General features: G+C 46.3%; 2 protein-coding genes across 2 annotated transcripts; both read right to left on the bottom strand.

The window, feature by feature from the left end:
- Positions 1 to 151: 151 nt before the first annotated feature.
- snapc1b (small nuclear RNA activating complex, polypeptide 1b) lies at positions 152 to 3,833 on the bottom strand. The gene is made up of 10 exons (XM_067243007.1): positions 3,605 to 3,833; positions 3,338 to 3,497; positions 3,040 to 3,180; positions 2,782 to 2,886; positions 2,431 to 2,586; positions 2,272 to 2,337; positions 2,083 to 2,145; positions 1,637 to 1,799; positions 1,463 to 1,537; positions 152 to 1,118 (listed from the first exon to the last, which is right to left on the bottom strand). Exons 1-10 carry the CDS (start codon positions 3,742 to 3,744, stop codon positions 1,087 to 1,089), a joined length of 1,101 nt encoding a protein of 366 aa, XP_067099108.1. The 5' UTR covers positions 3,745 to 3,833; the 3' UTR covers positions 152 to 1,086.
- A 1,934-nt stretch (positions 3,834 to 5,767) lies between these two features.
- On the bottom strand, positions 5,768 to 16,317 carry hif1aa (hypoxia inducible factor 1 subunit alpha a). Its single transcript, XM_067243006.1, has 15 exons — positions 16,056 to 16,317; positions 11,581 to 11,771; positions 10,527 to 10,678; positions 10,284 to 10,368; positions 9,894 to 10,006; positions 9,455 to 9,657; positions 9,085 to 9,191; positions 8,825 to 8,972; positions 8,154 to 8,512; positions 7,681 to 7,892; positions 7,462 to 7,584; positions 7,110 to 7,372; positions 6,736 to 6,844; positions 6,538 to 6,643; positions 5,768 to 6,269 (listed from the first exon to the last, which is right to left on the bottom strand). The coding sequence occupies exons 1-15, from the start codon at positions 16,085 to 16,087 to the stop codon at positions 6,106 to 6,108; spliced, it is 2,367 nt and encodes a 788-aa protein (XP_067099107.1). The 5' UTR covers positions 16,088 to 16,317; the 3' UTR covers positions 5,768 to 6,105.
- Positions 16,318 to 17,338: the final 1,021 nt, after the last annotated feature.

The following is a 17,338-nucleotide window of genomic DNA, read 5'->3' as shown; positions in this document are numbered from 1 at the left end:
GTAGTTCTTGATAACTTGGCGCCCTTCTTGCCTCGCCTTCACAGCCGCCTCTCCCAGTTCCATATACGTTTACAGACTCCAGTTTGCTGACGGCTTTGGAGTCAGTGGTACAAGTCTTGAGTGAAGATCAATTCTAGTTAACTACACAAAGTTTAACGTAAAGGAAACCAATTTTTATTATTCAGATGTAAACAATTATTTTAGACAGTGAGAAGTAACTCATTTCCAGAAACTGCTTTCTGCTATTCATAGTGTCCTTTAATGACTGAAAAACCAGCGGGTCATGGAGAATGTCACAGTCGAGGCGACATAAGATGATGACTTCCTTAGATTGATATGGCAACACTGGGGATTTGGCTGACATCAAACAAAAGGGAGGATAAAAGCATAGTAAAAATGAGAGCATAGATGAACGATAAAATATCTGATGAAACACTAAACCAGTAGGCCTATATTATGCCTCCAAACCAGATTCAGTTAAGTATGTGCAAATATCCTTTCCTTGTGACTTTATCTGATCAGCTGACAAGTGATACTGCCCTTGAAGGTCTACTTCCAAACATTTGACTGAGATGTAGGTAATTGTTTTTGCATGTTTACTAGTATGATAGATCCCTACAGTAACTGATCATCAAAATGATTTTTTATAAAGAATGGATGTCAAAACATACTTATTGCAAAATAAAGATGTTTAGTCTGATGGTTTTTAAATATTATTACAAAACTGAACAATGAAAATATGACATTACCGAACATCTTTCTCAACAATGAACATAAGTACCAGTTAGTGCATGACACAATGATTCCCAGTTATATGCATGTCAAATCTTTCAGATATGTTCTCAAAGATTCACTTAGTTAAGTACAACACCCGGCGTGGAAACCCTCAACATGCTTGCCAGGTGCTACGATTTAAAGATCAAAAAAATAAATAAAAAATACATACTCTGCAATGGGCACATATCCAATTAGGTGAATATGGCTAGCTGAAAACAATGACTTCTAGCAGAGTCCTGTGAAAGAGCTGCCAAAAGATGATCTTCAGGCAAACCAAAACAAGCAAGCTGTTATCTCTCTTCTCCGACTTCACCATCGGAATCGATTTCTATTTTTCGTGGCTGCAAGGAACAGTCAGAGGGAACATTGATAAGTATGTCAGAGAATAATACATCTACCGTAACAACTGATCCATTCAACACCTGACCAGATATATTTACATTTAGTCATTTAGCAGACGCTCTTATCCAGAGCGACTTACAGTAAGTACAGGGACATTCCCCCCGAGGCAAGTAGGGTGACGTGCCCTGCCCAAGGACACGTCATTTGGCATGGCCGGGAATCAAACTGGCAACCTTCAGATTACTAGCCCGATTCCCTAACCGCTCAGCCACCTGACTCCCTAGATATGGGATATGTAGTGTAAGTGGTCGTCTACATTCACCCCTTGAACAATGTTTCTTACCTATAATAATTTTGGCTTCTGCTTCGGTCAGGCACCATGGTTGGGTGAGATTCAATTGATCATCCTTATGTTCGTCTATTGGAAAGATGTTCATCAGTGATATTTCATGGAAACTAAACCAGTCCGGTGACAAGTCTACAGGGGGAAAGGAAGGGGGAAGCTGTTGGACCTTACCTGTGAGTTTCAGGGAGTTACAGGTCTTCTGTTTCAGTGTTCTAATCCTTCTTTTGAATTCCTTTTCCTTCCATGAGAAGGTCTTCCTGCTTTTCACCCTCGGCTCTGTCTCCCTGGCGTTCGTCACCGTCTCCACCTGACGATGTCTCCGAGACTTGGAGGCCTGAGAAGCAGGAAGTAGTGAGACCTCGTACACGGACGTCAACCTACTCGCGTTACAAACCACTCAGCAGAGAGGGCAAGAGTACACACATCTTTCACTCAAGTAGAAGTACAGATACTCATGTTTAAAAAAACAGCACTTTTTCATTCAAGTTAAAGTAAAGTAGTATGGGCTCTGACATATACTTAAGTAAAAAGTAGTCACGATTACTACCTGTTTTAGTGTCATGCTGGGAACTGGACCTCAAGTCTTATTAAAAAAAAAATTTGATCCGAAGACTCACCTCCACCTGCTGTCCGTATGACTTAGACTTGATAGATGCTAAAAGCAAAGCCCTCCTAGAACACTGAGACGGGGAAACAACGAGAACGGGAATGAAAACAGTGCATCAGCTGCCGAAATGTGTTGATACAAGCGGAACCAATAAAATGATCCGAGTTGGCTCATCGAGCTTGTTGTGGCCTAAAATCACCTCTTGCTGCTCTGAAGGCCCCTCAGCGCCATCCTCGTAAACTTGATCATCTCTGTCTTGAGATCCCTAGTCACACAATGGCATAAAAGGATCAAAACATGTTCCTCTCACACACAAAAACACACCTGTCCAGGTACTGCCCATGTATAGTGCTCTGACCCTTTTACTCTGCCACTGGTAGTACTCCACCACTGCGTTGCGAAGATGTGGAACCAGGTCTTTGTTAACCAGACGCAGTTCGGGGTCTGGCTGTCCAGGTGTGGATGAGATAGCCGTCTTTAACTGCTCATAGTGTTGGTGCACGTTGGACACCTCCTGAAGGACGCAAAACGACATCACAGCATGATATCACACACTGCTAGGTACTAGGCAAACAGCAAAACCACTACCTACACAACTAACTAAGTTCCGTGTTGTATCAGCAGAGGTGTTTACAAAGGTCACCCTTAAAAAAAAACTGTCCACACAATCAATAAGCCACTAAAACAGCCAGACCCTACCCCCACTCACCTCCAGCATATCCATGCTGACCAGTTCCTGAGGACGCATCGCTCGGTCCATGAATTCCTCACAAAGCTCCTGCCGTTTGGTTTTCTTCTTCACCTGGAAACACAGCTGCAGGGGGCAACACACAAGCAGAGTCTCTGAATCAGGAAGTACGACGCCGAAACTGAAATGGTTCCGCTGCTGACATGTTCAGTACAATCATTCCTATTTTGATGTTACCAGTCGACTAAGTGATAGGAACAGTAGGAGGTTATATCTTACTGGCACGGGAGTGGCAGTGAAGTGGAAAGCTTTCTCTGCAAGGAGCTTCCTGTAGATGTACACAACATCAAAGTGCTGAGCATTGATTGCATCCTGTTCAAACTTCTTTATGTCTTCCCAATCTTTCAGTGCGAGCCTTATCTGCAGACAACCACAAACCATGACCTGGATTAGAATTGACCAAACTTTTGGCAGCAGGGCAGGGAATTTAAATTAGAATATTACACTCATGTGCAGCGAGCAGCCTACAGAATAGATTCTAGAAAGCAAAATATATCTATATCCGATAGTATTCAACCTTTTCTCTCGGAGTAATCAGTTGGGAGTTGAACAACCCGTAGAGCAGGTAAAGTCCCCCAACTCTTATCTGAAAGGTGTACGGTGGAAGCAGGTAGCTGAAGGCTGTGGACAGTATTACGCGACTAAAACTTCTCGTCTCATTAACTTCCAATCTGCCACTGTAACAAAAGGATGAGAAAAGGAGGGAACACGTATGTATGACAACCAGTAAGCACGTGTAATACATTCAGCGACAAATTACCAATATTGATAACAAAAATCTTACTAAAATATAGATGAGAATTTCATCTCTTTCCATATCGCCGAGAACTGCTCATATCGCACCGACTCCGTTTGCTGAAAGCGACTCAGAATGTCTTCAATGTCCGCATTTACCTGCTCTTTGTAATACCTTGCTGCCTCCATTCCTATAGATTATGTAGTTTATATAGATAATAATTTACGAATTGGTATTCAAGAAACGTTCTAGTTATGCTTAATACCAACGCCAGCACACGTTTACATTTAGCTAGCCAGCTAGCTTAGCTTTATCATCGAACGTCATCGCGACTACAGGACGGGCTTTCGGACAAACTTGTAAAGTTCAAACCACAAAGGAAGTATTCGTTTGCATTCAGTAGGTGTTTCTTACCTTCTTCCTGTGTGTATGCTTTTGTGTTGATTACTTCTTTTAGTTGTCTCGCAACAAGCAGTCATGTAGTTTTGCTGCAGCATGCTTACGCGTTAACTGTATGTAGGCGTTGCAAGATTGAGGAGGTTTACATGAATAATGTAACGTCTATGAAGAAATAATTATTATTTTCCAAAAATAATAAAGCAGCCGATTTCATTTACATTTAGTCGACTTGAAACTGAATGAACTACATGGCACATTTTTATTACAGCAATTTATTGTTAGAGAGCAACAAGATGCACGTAAGAAACCCAACACTGAAGTACACAGACCAATAACATACAACTTACTAAAACCGAGAACATAGGTTTTCTTGAGCTACTCACACATGTACATACTATGACATAATAAAGTAATCAATCTTTATGAATTACTCTTCACTTGAATTGGAGTGCCTGATTCGGTAACAAAGTGACAAAACGGTTCGGTTGTTTGATCAAATTAAGTGTCCAATCTTCCTTGATAAGAAACATAACAAATTGCATCTAGAATCTTTTACTCTCTCGCGTCTATTGAATTTAGAGTGTAATAGTCCACTGAAAGTGTCTTAAAAGCCAATCACCTGGTCTCCACACAGTAACACACAGGTAGAATAATGTAATAAAGTGACATACTGACAATGCAATTAAGTGATACTGACAGCTACACATTAAATGCATTAATCTCAAAGACTGGGAACCATTATATGAGATTAACATTCAAACTGTACGTTTAAGCAATGAATTACAAATTCAGAACTACAGACTTTAGGAGATGTACTATAACCAAGGAGGAGAAGAAAACTAAAACGGTTAAAATCCCATTTAGACGACTTTAAAAAGGCTTCATATATATATATTGCTGGTAATATTTATTCTTATTAAGAAAATATACATTGTGCGACTGAAGCTTACAATACACTGCTGGCAGTAGCGCCATATTCTCAGAAGAACACCTGAACAGGCGTCCTCCTTCGAGGGGCTGCTCTGTGTGCCGTCTGGGAAGCCCCCCACAGAGAAACAGGGGGGCCAACACCGCTGGGCCTCCCACACCAGCTTCAGACTCATCTCTGGTGTTCCTCAGGGTGGAGGACCACACCAGCTTCAGACTCATCTCTGGTGTTCCTCAGGGTGGAGAACCACACCAGCTTCAGACTCATCTCTGGTGTTCCTCAGGGTGGAGAACCACACCAGCTTCAGACTCATCTCTGGTGTTCCTCAGGGTGGAGGACCAGAGGAGGCCACAGCAAGGTGTGCACAGACGGCAGACAAACTTAACAGATCAAAACAGACGAGATATAAATAAAGGGGTGGTGAGGTTGGGGTGGAGGGGAAGGGTGTTCTGAGAGGGGTGAGTACGGGGGGGGTTGGGTGTTCTAAGAGGGGTGAGTACAGGGGGGTTGGGTGTTCTAAGAGGGGTGAGTACAGGGGGGTTGGGTGTTCTAAGAGGGGTGAGTACAGGGGGGGGGTTGGGTGTTCTAAGAGGGGTGAGTACGGGGGGGGTTGGGTGTTCAGAGAGGGGTGAGTACAGGGGGGTTGGGTGTTCAGAGAGGGGTGAGTACAGGGGGGTTGGGTGTTCTAAGAGGGGTGAGTACAGGGGGGTTGGGTGTTCTGAGAGGGGTGAGTACGGGGGGGGGTTGGGTGTTCTAAGAGGGGTGAGTACAGGGGGGTTGGGTGTTCTAAGAGGGGTGAGTACGGGGGGGGTTGGGTGTTCAGAGAGGGGTGAGTACGGGGGGGGTTGGGTGTTCTAAGAGGGGTGAGTACGGGGGGGGTTGGGTGTTCTAAGAGGGGTGAGTACGGGGGGGGTTGGGTGTTCAGAGAGGGGTGAGTACAGGGGGGTTGGGTGTTCAGAGAGGGGTGAGTACAGGGGGGTTGGGTGTTCTAAGAGGGGTGAGTACGGGGGGGGTTGGGTGTTCAGAGAGGGGTGAGTACAGGGGGGTTGGGTGTTCAGAGAGGGGTGAGTACAGGGGGGTTGGGTGTTCTAAGAGGGGTGAGTACAGGGGGGTTGGGTGTTCTGAGAGGGGTGAGTACAGGGGGGTTGGGTGTTCAGAGAGGGGTGAGTACAGGGGGGGTTGTAGTGTCCGGTCTAGTCTAGCAGTGGGCAGGCGAAGCGTCTCAGATGACTTGGTCCAGAGCTCGCAGCAGCTCCTCCCCCTGGAGCAGGTGCTGGCGGTCCAGAACAGGGGCGTTGACCTCGCAGTCGTCGCGGGTGAGCTGGGGGAGGGTTAGGGGGGAGGCGCTGCCCTCGGATGAGCTGCCAAGCAGACGGCTGGCAAGGTCTGGGAGAGAGAGAGGGGTTCGAAACCTGACCGAGCACACAGAATGTCTAGCTTTTTCCCCCCTTTTTTTAAAGCGAACTAAAAACAAAACTTTTTAAAAGCTGACAATAATAATAATAATACAAATTATAAAAATAACGAATTCCTTTAACAGATGCTTTTATCCAAAGCAACGTACAGGAGGATTTAAACCTGTGACCTTCTTGATCTGCGGTCAAATGCTCTACCCACTAAGCTGATCCCTCCCCTGTCCTCTGCTGTACGCCACCTGTCGGCAGGAGCAGTATGGTCCTGTGGGACAGCGTCTCTGGCCTGCACGTTTCAGACACCTTGGGCTTCTTCCCCTGCTCAGCCGGGCCCGGGAGCACCATGCCCTGGGGGAAACAGTTAGCTCACGTCAGCCCTGATCATGTGTGAGCCATGGTGAGGTGCTGCCGACGTTTCTCTGAAGATCAGCCGTACTTACCAGCCCCATCATCTGGGAGAGGGAGGTCACGGTGTCCAGCTTCCTCTTCCGCTGTGCGTTGTGGGTGGCCAGAGTTCTCAGGGAGATCTCACTGTCCAACTGGGGGGCCCTGGAACCAGGGAGGGAGAAGGGGGTTAGACACACTGTGAACCTGGGGCATAGGTTTGTTTGTTTATATGTGGGTGAGATAGCTTTTCTTAATAACTGAGGATGCGGCCGTTAAATGTATTTTTTTTAATAAAAAGTGATGGGGACAGATTTGCCGTTTTCAAAAAGTTTAAATATAATAAAACCTACGCCCCTGCTGTAAACACGTAATGGAAGCATTAAAATACTGAACGCGTGTGTGTGTGTGTGTGAAGACAAAGTCTTACCTCTGGGTTTTGGTGACAAGATGAAGATGTTCTGTTGTCTCTGGGGGTGGGGGTAAGGGGGGTGCAGGGGAGGCGGTGCGACTGGGAGCGCTGAAGGGAGAGCCGGGGTAGCTGACCTCGTGAGCCAGGCTCAGAGGGGAACCCTCCAGATGCTGGGAGGGGCTGCAGGACAGGGGCTCATCTGGGGACAGGGTGCGCAGCTGGAAGTCATCATCCATGGGGATGTAGGGGGCCAGCATCTCCAGATCCAGGTCATCCATGGCCTGGCGAAGGAGAGGAACATCCAAAAGGTCAGACTGACTTTCCTCTCTCCGTCAGGGGCTTGTGGGCGTGCGTTCATCTGAATATTTACCTGCGCGGTAAAAGGAGTCTTGGGCTCCGTGTCGATGGCGAACAGCTTCCCCACCAGGTCGAGCTTAAACGCAGAGTTGATATCGGAGTCCATGGAGAAGCAGAAGTCCAGCGGGCTGTCGGGCTGGGGAGAAGAACCACACGTCAGACCTGCGGGGCCGAGAAGATCCAGGGAAGAACCACCGTTTCCAGATCATTCTGAAAGCACCGTCCTTCTCACCTCTGCGGGGCTGCGTTCCAAGCTGTTGCTGCCTGGCGAGCTGGAGGTCTCTGGAGCAGAGGACACTGGGAAGGGGAAGTCCTCCTGCCTGGGGACCACTAAGGAGGGGGGAGAGAGGGGCTCGCTGGGGCGCAGAGGGGACAGGGCCAGCTTCTCACTGGTGGAGGGCAGCATCACATCGTTGTAGAGGGGAACCTCCTGCAGATGGATGTCTGAGTTTGCAGGGCAGTAAGGAAGGGGTCAGAACCAGGGGTGAGTTAGGACCAGCTAGGATATCAATGAACAGAGAAACAGATGTTTATAGTTTTTTTTACAAATTGATTTAGCAGATGCCTTTATCCCAAAGCGACATACAGGTGGGGTATTCAAACCTGCAACCTCTTAACCCTGAAGCCAAATGCTCTAACAACTGAGCTGTCCCTATGTTTGACTTCCCCTGGTGAGGATGGGGTGTGTGAGTGTGCAGTACTGACCGGGGCAGCTGAAGTCCAGGTGGATGATGGCATCTCCAGCAGCCGGGGCCAGCTGGGTCAGGGCCTCAGGCTTCCCCTTCAGCCTGTCGTACAGGCTGGTCAGGGACGAGGGCTCCACAGTCTGGGTGAACATCTTGATCACGTCCAGCTCAGGGCTTTTGGGCTCCTCCAGAGACACATCTGTCTGGCTGCTGCTCTCTTCCTCCTCCTCCTCCTCCACCACCACCTCCTCCTCCTCCTCCTCGACAGCTGTCTCCTCCTCCTCCTCCACCTCCTTCTCCTGAACGAGCTCCTGCTTCACAGGCCTGACGGCGCCTGTCTGCTCCAAAGACAAAATCAGCTGCTCCTCTTGGATGCCACTGCGGGTGATAAAGGCACATCAGCACCCAGACCAGCTCTTACACACACTCTGTTCCCACGCACAGGTAATCATTTTCATCTCAGACGCTTTTCCACCACACGGTACCGGCTAAACTCTATGAAAAATAAAACATGGTTGTAAAATGTTTTTTGTACATTATCATTATTTTAATTTGTTTGCATCTATTAGCAATGTATCCTAGGCTGCTATAAAGTAGCAAGTCTCTTTAAAAAAAAATCTCGGATTTGTGCAGGATGTCCGCTGGTCCTACTGTAAGCATGAAAACCCAGGCTGTGATCCCTGACTGTACCTGAGAACAAAGTTGACACAGACCACACACTGTGGCTGGGAGTTCTTGCTGCTGTAGATGACTGTGGCCTGTGTCTCCACCCACACAAAGCCTCCTTTCTTGGCCAGCATGCGATACTGGCCTGTGATGACCTGGCCCTTAGCAAACACTGGAGGCAGAGCAGAGAGCTGTCAGACTTCCTACCTCAATGGTCGTCCTGAAACCTAGAATGTTATTAAAGGGGCCTGTGTTGGTGTTAGGGTGCAGTAGGACAGGCTTACAGTTGTGGTGGGTCTTGGTGAGATGGTCTGAGTCCAGGGCGTGATAGTATTCGTACACTGAGCGGTTTAACAGGTCCTCGGGATCGTAGCCCATCAGCTCTGTGATCCTGGAGGGCAGACAACAGATTGCGTAAAATGGCAGCTTGACGTTAGTCACCTGCTGTTCCCCAGAGTGACCACTAGGTGGCTCTCGGGTGCAATATTCTGGGAGTTGAATATCACCTTTGTACCATTCATTATTTGCATACGTTTGCATCATTTCCTTACTACAGTGGAAGCAACACACACAACCCGGCATCTAAAAGGAGACTCGTAAAAAGGTATTTTTAAACAAACTAATTGAAGCATATGGGGGTTGGGTTAGTGTTACCTCTCGTCACAGTAGGTGAACTTCATGTCGAGAGTGTGGCGGCTCAGGAAGGTCTTGGTGTCCAGTGGGACCTCGATGTTGGAGGGGTGGGGGATGGGGTCGCAGATGAGCACCAGGAAGGGCACAGGGGGCTCCTTGTGCCCACACGAGCCCTGCTCCGCTGGGGTCTCGTACAGCTTCACGTGGCCTGAGCAGTGGAGCACCTGGAGGAGAGAGGACCGGCGGGGGGGAACACAGCTCTCTAAGTACGACGTAGCGTCAGCATGTAAACGTTTTCACAAAGCCAGTTTGAGCCACAGGATACGATCCAATTCCACAAAGGTCTTTAGTAAGAAAACTGCTACTCTGATTCTGCTCCTGGTCAGAATGTTCATGAGTGTTTTACTCTTTAGTTAATAATTGTGTGTTTTGGGGTTTTCGGGGCAGTATTTAAACTCACCTTCCATGTTGCCGATTTGACATTGACAGTGCGCCCCCTGCTGGTGAGGGTGCATTTCATGCGCAGGAAAAAGCTGCGCTCAGTGGTTTGTTCCTTGGACTTTTTAGAAGATGCTGTGGAGGGAAGAGGACAGAATGAGGAGGAGCTGAGATAAGGTGAGAGAGAGATAGAGAGGGGGTTTCTAAAATATGTAGCGCCTTGTTGAGACCTGACTTTGTTGAGTCCTGCTTAAGTGGCAGTACCAGTTATGCAGAGCAAAGACTAAGACAGAAAACACTACAAGCTTGACTGATTCTGGCAGCACTAAAAATGTAAACAGTTTGGTTCCCGGCAGTGCTTATGTGGAACGTTAGGGATGGGTTCTAGTTTTCCGTTGCGTGTTTCCGTCACCTGTTCGATGAACCAGCATTTCCCTCAGCTCCTCCTGGTCACATGGGTGTGTGTAGTCAAACACACTGTGTCCCGTCACGTCAAACTGCAACAGACCAGAGAAGGAGACCACAGTGACCACCACGCACCCCCAGCATGAGCCTCTCTCTCTGGGCCGGTGAGTGTCGGCGTATGGCCTGTCGTGGAGCGGTTCTCTCCCCCAAGCTCGGCTACTCAGACTCACGGTGGAGGGCAGTACAGTACCTGTGCCAGGCCCAGGCACCTGTTGACACTGTCGGAGAGATAGATCATGTCTCCGTCGTCCGACAGCACCATGAGGAAGCCGTCCAGAGCCTTCAGGTAGGAGCCGTTCAGCTGGCAGTCCAGCTCTGACTCCTCCACTTCAGCCGGTTCGACTGTGGAGGGGAGGGAGGGAGGTTGGTGGAGGTGAGGAAGGAGGGGGGTAGAGGTGAGGAAGGAGGGGGGTATATGTGAGGAAGGACGGGGGTAGAGGTGAGGAAGGAGGTGAGGATGGAGGGGAGTGGAGGGGTAAAGGAGCCAAAGGAATGGAAAACCAGACAATAGAAGATTTGTTTTTAAATGTTCATGCTAGAAATCTAGAGCAGAGGATTGCAATTCACCGTGCAGCTTTAAGCACATACATGTTGGGCAGGGCACTGCGACACAAACAAGAGTATAGCCACAGGCAAGAGATCCATATTCTCTAGCCTCCACGTTTAGTTATAGATCTGTCGGAGCTGCTGGCCCAATGTGTCCAACACACACCACAACCACCACAGCACACCCTCCACTCCATCTCCCCACCACCTCACACTGTCCCTGTCCCCCCGTCCCAGGCTACTCCCCCCCCCCCCCCCCGTCCCAGGCTACTCCCCCCCCTGTCCCAGGCTACTTCCCCCTGCCCCAGGCTACCCCCCCTGTCCCAGGCTACTCCCCCCTGCCCCAGGCTACCCCCCCCTGTCCCAGGCTACTCCCCCCTGTCCCAGGCTACCCCCCCCTGTCCCAGGCTACTCCCCCCTGTCCCAGGCTACTCCCCCCTGTCCCAGGCTACTCCCCCCCCTGTCCCAGGCTACTCCCCCCCCCCTGTCCCAGGCTACTCCCCCCTGTCCCAGGCTACCCCCCCCCCTGTCCCAGGCTACTCCCCCCTGTCCCAGGCTACCCCCCCCCTGTCCCAGGCTACCCCCCCCTGTCCCAGGCTACTTCCCCCTGCCCCAGGCTACCCCCACTGCCCCAGGCTACCCCCCCCCCCCCCGTCCCAGGCTACTTCCCCCTGCCCCCCCTGTCCCAGGCTACTGACCTGTGTTGAGCATCTTCCTCATGCGCAGGTAGCTGATGGTGAGCCTCATGATGGAGGCCTTGTCCAGATTGGAGCTGACGCTGTGAGGCAGGGGCAGCTCCTGGGCCAGCTCGTAGAACACCTCCGACTCCTTCCCCCGGCGGCATCGCGCCGCGTCGCGAGACTTCTCCTTCCTGCGCTCGGAGCTCACCCTGCAGGAGACAGGAGGTCGGTCAGACGGGGTCTGGTCCCAGAGCTGGTCTTCAGACCCAGAGACACACACCAGCATCCTGCCCCGCCGTGTCTGTAGTCTGGTCTATAGCGCTCTGCCGAGGGAAGACTGAGCAGGACTGCACGGGGGAGGAGGTCTGACTGGAACACACAAGGAGCCAACCGCCCTGCCACATCAAACTCATTAACATAAATAGCCTGGGTCTTTGCTCTTATTGGCTGCCGACCAGATGAAGTGCAGTAAACCCCCTTGACGTGATTGGCTGGAGAAGGGAGGCTTGGACCTGTGATGGGATTCCAGTCTGCCTGCCTGCTTGGTGCTCAGCCAAGCTTTTCCACCAATCATTCTGACATTTACTGCCCAGGCTCCCAGCCAGCAGTCTGCTGGGAAGAGGCATTGGCGGAACACACGTACAAGTCCCCTTCTGGAACACTTTCATAATTAAGAGCACTGGTCACTAGGTTTTTTATTGAAAACCTAATTGTCTCCATTCTCAAGCACGATCCAGTCGTCATTAGATAAGCCAAGGCATGTAACAAGACAATTGCCCCCCCAAGGTAAGTACCGATTATAAATTTGGGATGTACCGATATGTCGTCCGTCAAATGGCATTTTCATGGTTTTGGACGAAAGAGAAAACAAGCCGAAAATATATGCTGCCCCAAAGTGCTCAGATTTCTCCTTCGATCTAGCCTTTATCAAGAGACCTGAAGTTATAATAGTTTTAGGTTGGATATTCGACAGATACTCCACATTAGTTTCCTTAGGTCCGCTACCAGCCGTTAAGGAACATCAACAAAGTGACTAATTATTTTTATTAAAATGTCAATAGCTCTTTATTAATTAGTCTTAAAACTTTCAAAACTGGTTCTAGCTAACCCAACAACAATTAAACTTGTTGTACACCCTTTGGTCATCTAATTTGTAATCTGCAGCGCTGGTTCAGCAGGGAGTATGTGCCGATTAAAAAGTTATATATTAATACAATTTGGCCTATCTAAAAAAATAATAAACTATATAACTAAAAATGTTTTTCCGTTTTCAGCCATGTGTATCCTACATTTTTGGTTTCGTCCCAGAATTTTCATTTGGGTGCATCATTAGTTAGAACTGCTAAATACAAAAATCCTTTGGTACAAAGAAAAGAAGGTTGAAAGGACACATTCATTGGAACATTCATCCAACACAAAGACTTGGATCCAACCCCGTACATTCAGCGTGTTCATCGCCCAATTCAAGCCTTTTAATTCTGATACTTGTATTTTAGTGGATATTATTTTTTATATGGAGGTGGCACAAGAAGCAGTGATTTTGCCATTACCGGACCAACAACCCTACTAACTTCTCATAAGATAGTGAAGCTGTATGACATTCTATATCGCACAACAGTGCACTATGAAAACAAAGATGCCATTATGTAAGCTTTCTAAACACAATCAACTGAACTCATTGCCATTGATCTGTTCTACAGTTACAACAAAGCCTGGCCCCACCAAGGAACTTCACTAGAAAACTGCATTTGGTTCATGTTAATTCGATGAACTTTGATGTACTGTACTGACCTACCTACGCTCCAGCAATGTAATTATCAAAGGCTCTTTTGCTGTTGGAAGGACAAGCCATCTAAACATGTCCTCTCGAAAAAAAATCAGGCACAAAAGATCGATTCTCAAAACCAACAGACATTTAACAGCTCCAAAGCCTGACAGACAGAGAGCCACTAAGTCATATAGTCACTCTATCACGATGACAGACAGCCAGTGCCACTGGCTTAGTGGTGCCCAAATATTTACACTATCTTCTGTCAGGCTGAGCAGACCACATGAACGAGGGTCTCTCCAGGGTGTCTGATGACCCTTACGTAACCACTTCTGAATACCATCAACAGCACACTTCCCAACCTGAAAACACTCCAGTGGCATATATAACCACCCAGCCTCTACAAACCCTCTGATGAACATCAGGGATGAACCAAAGTCTCACTCGTGCATGCTGAGATTAGTCATTAGGTTAGTGAGACTCACCCCCCCCCCCCTCCTACTTTATATTTAAATTCTACATTCATCACTAAAGTGATTTCCTACCTTCACTCAGTGTCTCACAGTGTCGAGTCTGCGTAGAGCAGCTGCATCAGACTGGAAAGTCCTACATCCGTTCTAGTGCTGCGTGTCTCCCAACAACTTTCTTCACTTTCAGTAAAAGTTACAAGGTGAAATGTGTCGATTGTACATTTCTTTCTACCTTCAAGGTCATTTCAAAGAGAACAAAACTGACCCCTGTCCTCCAAAGGCCATCAAACAGAGGACATACACTCTGGTACAAAACATGGGAAAAGCTTGCTACTAGCATTTTACATTTCTTCATTTTGGCTTGAAGGCCTAGCACAGGGGTTGTGTTCTCAAACCCCCATGTTCTCAAAATGCATGCAATTCATTATATATGTAAATTATTTTTCTTTAAAATTCACTCCACGCCAATATGTGAACTTAAGTAGAAGAATTCTTAAGAAAAATAATTTGTGTGTAATCTCATTCCTTGAATGAATTACTAAATTACTAATTAAGGTAAGCCTGCTTTCTCCTGTAAGTATTTCAGTGGGTTTTGTTGCTGTGTTTTCTGAGACAGTAAACATTACCCAGCCTCCTGTGTTACATAACTCGTTTCAGTCAGTAAATTGCCCCAGTGAACAGTAATGTACTGTTTGAACAACAAGCAGTATAAAAAACATTGACCTAAAAGTGACACATTTAGTCATTTAGCAGACGCTCTTATCCAGAGCGGAGACACACTTCATATCACTTTCTCTATTATATGAACAATTATATAACATATTGTTACATTTTGAATTAATTCTGCATTAAAATGCTACTATTGAAAGTAGTCAAAATGGCATACTCAACCTAGAACACAAGTAAAGACTTGTACTCAAGAAGAGTAAAGTAAACAACAAACAAATCAGGTAGTGAGTGACAAGGTCACCCACTGACTGCCTAATGTAGCTGTAAGCTACAGCTTGCTACATCATTACATGGTATATTGTGAAGTCTGAGTGAGGCCAGTTAACTTGAAAATCCAGATGATAATTGACGAAATCACCTTCATACAAAGTCCTGTAAAACAATGTAAATAGTTGTAGAAGTGTGCATTTGTGTGGGCCAGGGCTGTAATGTTCTTATGGTGTATGTGTGTTGAGTAGCACATTGATGACACTTTGTCATATTCATGCTTTTTGAGGGAAATAGTTAAACTGAAGACATACTTTGTTCACGTAACTGAAATGCAACTAAATGACTTATCAATGTGTTTATTTTCAAGCAAAAGTTACATTGTGACTCTGGGAACACATTTCCTGTGGCTTCGGTGAGAAGCGACTTGGTGTTGTGTAGGTGTTAAATTTACTGTTAGGTTTGATCGGAGATGGTACTTTGAAAAGTTTTGAGAAGCACTGGTATAGCTTTTTCAACACATGGTTGATAACATCTCTATAAACTAGACGATGTTAAATATTAATGGACTTATATGGATCTATGTGTCTGAAATAAAGATAAGGTTACATTGGAATCCATCGATTCCATTTAAGTTCGGCTTTTCCTGAACTCGGAAGTTATTTCAGCATTACAAAAAATACACTGACATTACTGCATTCAACATTTTGCAAACATGCAGTTATTTTCGAACTTCATAGAAGAAAAATATATTATAAAAAAAGTGCTGATTTCCCACCAAACTTGTTTCCCATTAGTTAACCCCTTGAGGCTTGTGAATGGCCCCGTTCTGTTAAAAACACAAATGCGAATCGCCTTCAAATTCCTATTCATAACTATCTTCCTTCGACACAAAGTAACGTCTTGCATTAAGACCTGTCAGTGTAAACAACATTGCCGAGAGTCTCCACGTCACACACCAAACGCAATGCAATGATACCGGACAAAATATTATAACCGCGTGGCCATCATACTTTTTTACACATTACTGGCTAGATCAATTAAATACCGCGTCACTATGTGAACAATAAAAAAGAAAAACGATGCTACTACAGTATAGCAGTGGTAAGAGATAGCTAGACTAACTGCGTTGGCTAATATTATAGTATTTAGCTAAGAGACTAAGAGCTAGCTAGCAGAGAACAGCATGTCGAACAGCCTGCCAAATGATTGTAAAGTATAAATACAAATACAAATATTATTAAATAATCAGGTTAGCTACCGTGATATAACGTCCACAAGGCTAGATAGCAGGCTAGCTACCAACAAAATCACCCTACCTTTTCTTTTCGGGGACAATTCCTGTGTCCATTTCAGGAGGAAGAACCTCTGTGAAGCCTCCTAAAAGCTGTCCTCCGCTCGCCGAAAGATAACCAAAATCCCACGTTTAAATGTGACAAATTCTTCGAATACTCAATGTGTAATCACATAAGACTCTTTCATCAATGTATTTCAGGAGATATCACGCGTCCATCGAAAGTGTGAGTAGAATCGATTTATTTCCTTTGAAAGTCTGCAGAGTGCCACAGTGTAGAGGTTAGCCTACTTGACGAAACAATGTTCTAGCAAGCTAGCAGATTAGCTATCCCCTCCCACTGCCTCCTCATGAACGAGCAATCACATGTCTTCTGGACGGGGACGGGCTTTTAGTTTGACTTCAAGCCTAACTGTAACTGTACACAGCATTACTTTTAAATTTAAACAAGTATTTCCCATCCATTTGATCCATTGTTCAATATTCCTGCTTTACTAACAACAAATACTATTATAAGGAAAATGTCAGTGTAGATTGCCCTTTCCTGGAATATGCTCCCTTTTTGATATAGGCCGATATTCAGTCTTTTGTTTTCATAAAGTTGTGTGCTTTTGGTAAACCATGATTTCATGATCTTTGGTGGTACCAGTTTGTACCAACAAACTGGTTAGGGCCTGTCCAGTCAGTCTGACCACAGTGGAAATAGAGCATTATACATTGGAACAACTTCTTTCTGTGATTCAACATTGGAAAATGATTTTAGATTTCCAAAGGATTTATAACTCTTCAATGGGTTTTTATACAGCCTCATTTTAATCTTTGGTAAATACTGTTGTGTTTGTCTTTCTAAAATGCTGGCTGGGGGGGAGGGCACAACCACAGTGAGAGAAAAGTGGCCAGCTCTGGATGACCGCCAGAAATCATCAGAGCAGAATAATGAGTTGTTTTGGGGAAAAAATATTAATCTATTGTCTCTGAGCTGTAGGGGAGACATGACTAGGTAAACAAAGACAGAAAAGTCAAAGTCAAGTTGTAAGCCAATGTCCTGTGCTTACATTGCACAAGGCTTCCATGTTGGTTAAAGCAAGATTAAACCGGATTAGTACACTGCTCTAATGCCCAAAGATCAGCGCACCTATTTAAACTCTGAACTGCCTTTTAAGTAGACCTGAACCAATGACTATTGCACATTGTGTCCCATTTTAGATTCACACATACTGTATATTCATTTTAGGTCATTAATGTCAACTAGAAATTACACATCATAGTAAATAGAGGACTTAGAGGAGACTTAGAATTCCTGTCTAA

Source organism: Osmerus mordax, chromosome 9 (assembly GCF_038355195.1).
Source record: "Osmerus mordax isolate fOsmMor3 chromosome 9, fOsmMor3.pri, whole genome shotgun sequence".
Classification (NCBI taxonomy): Eukaryota; Metazoa; Chordata; class Actinopteri; order Osmeriformes; family Osmeridae; genus Osmerus; species Osmerus mordax.
This window is presented reverse-complemented; position numbering and strand designations above follow the sequence as displayed.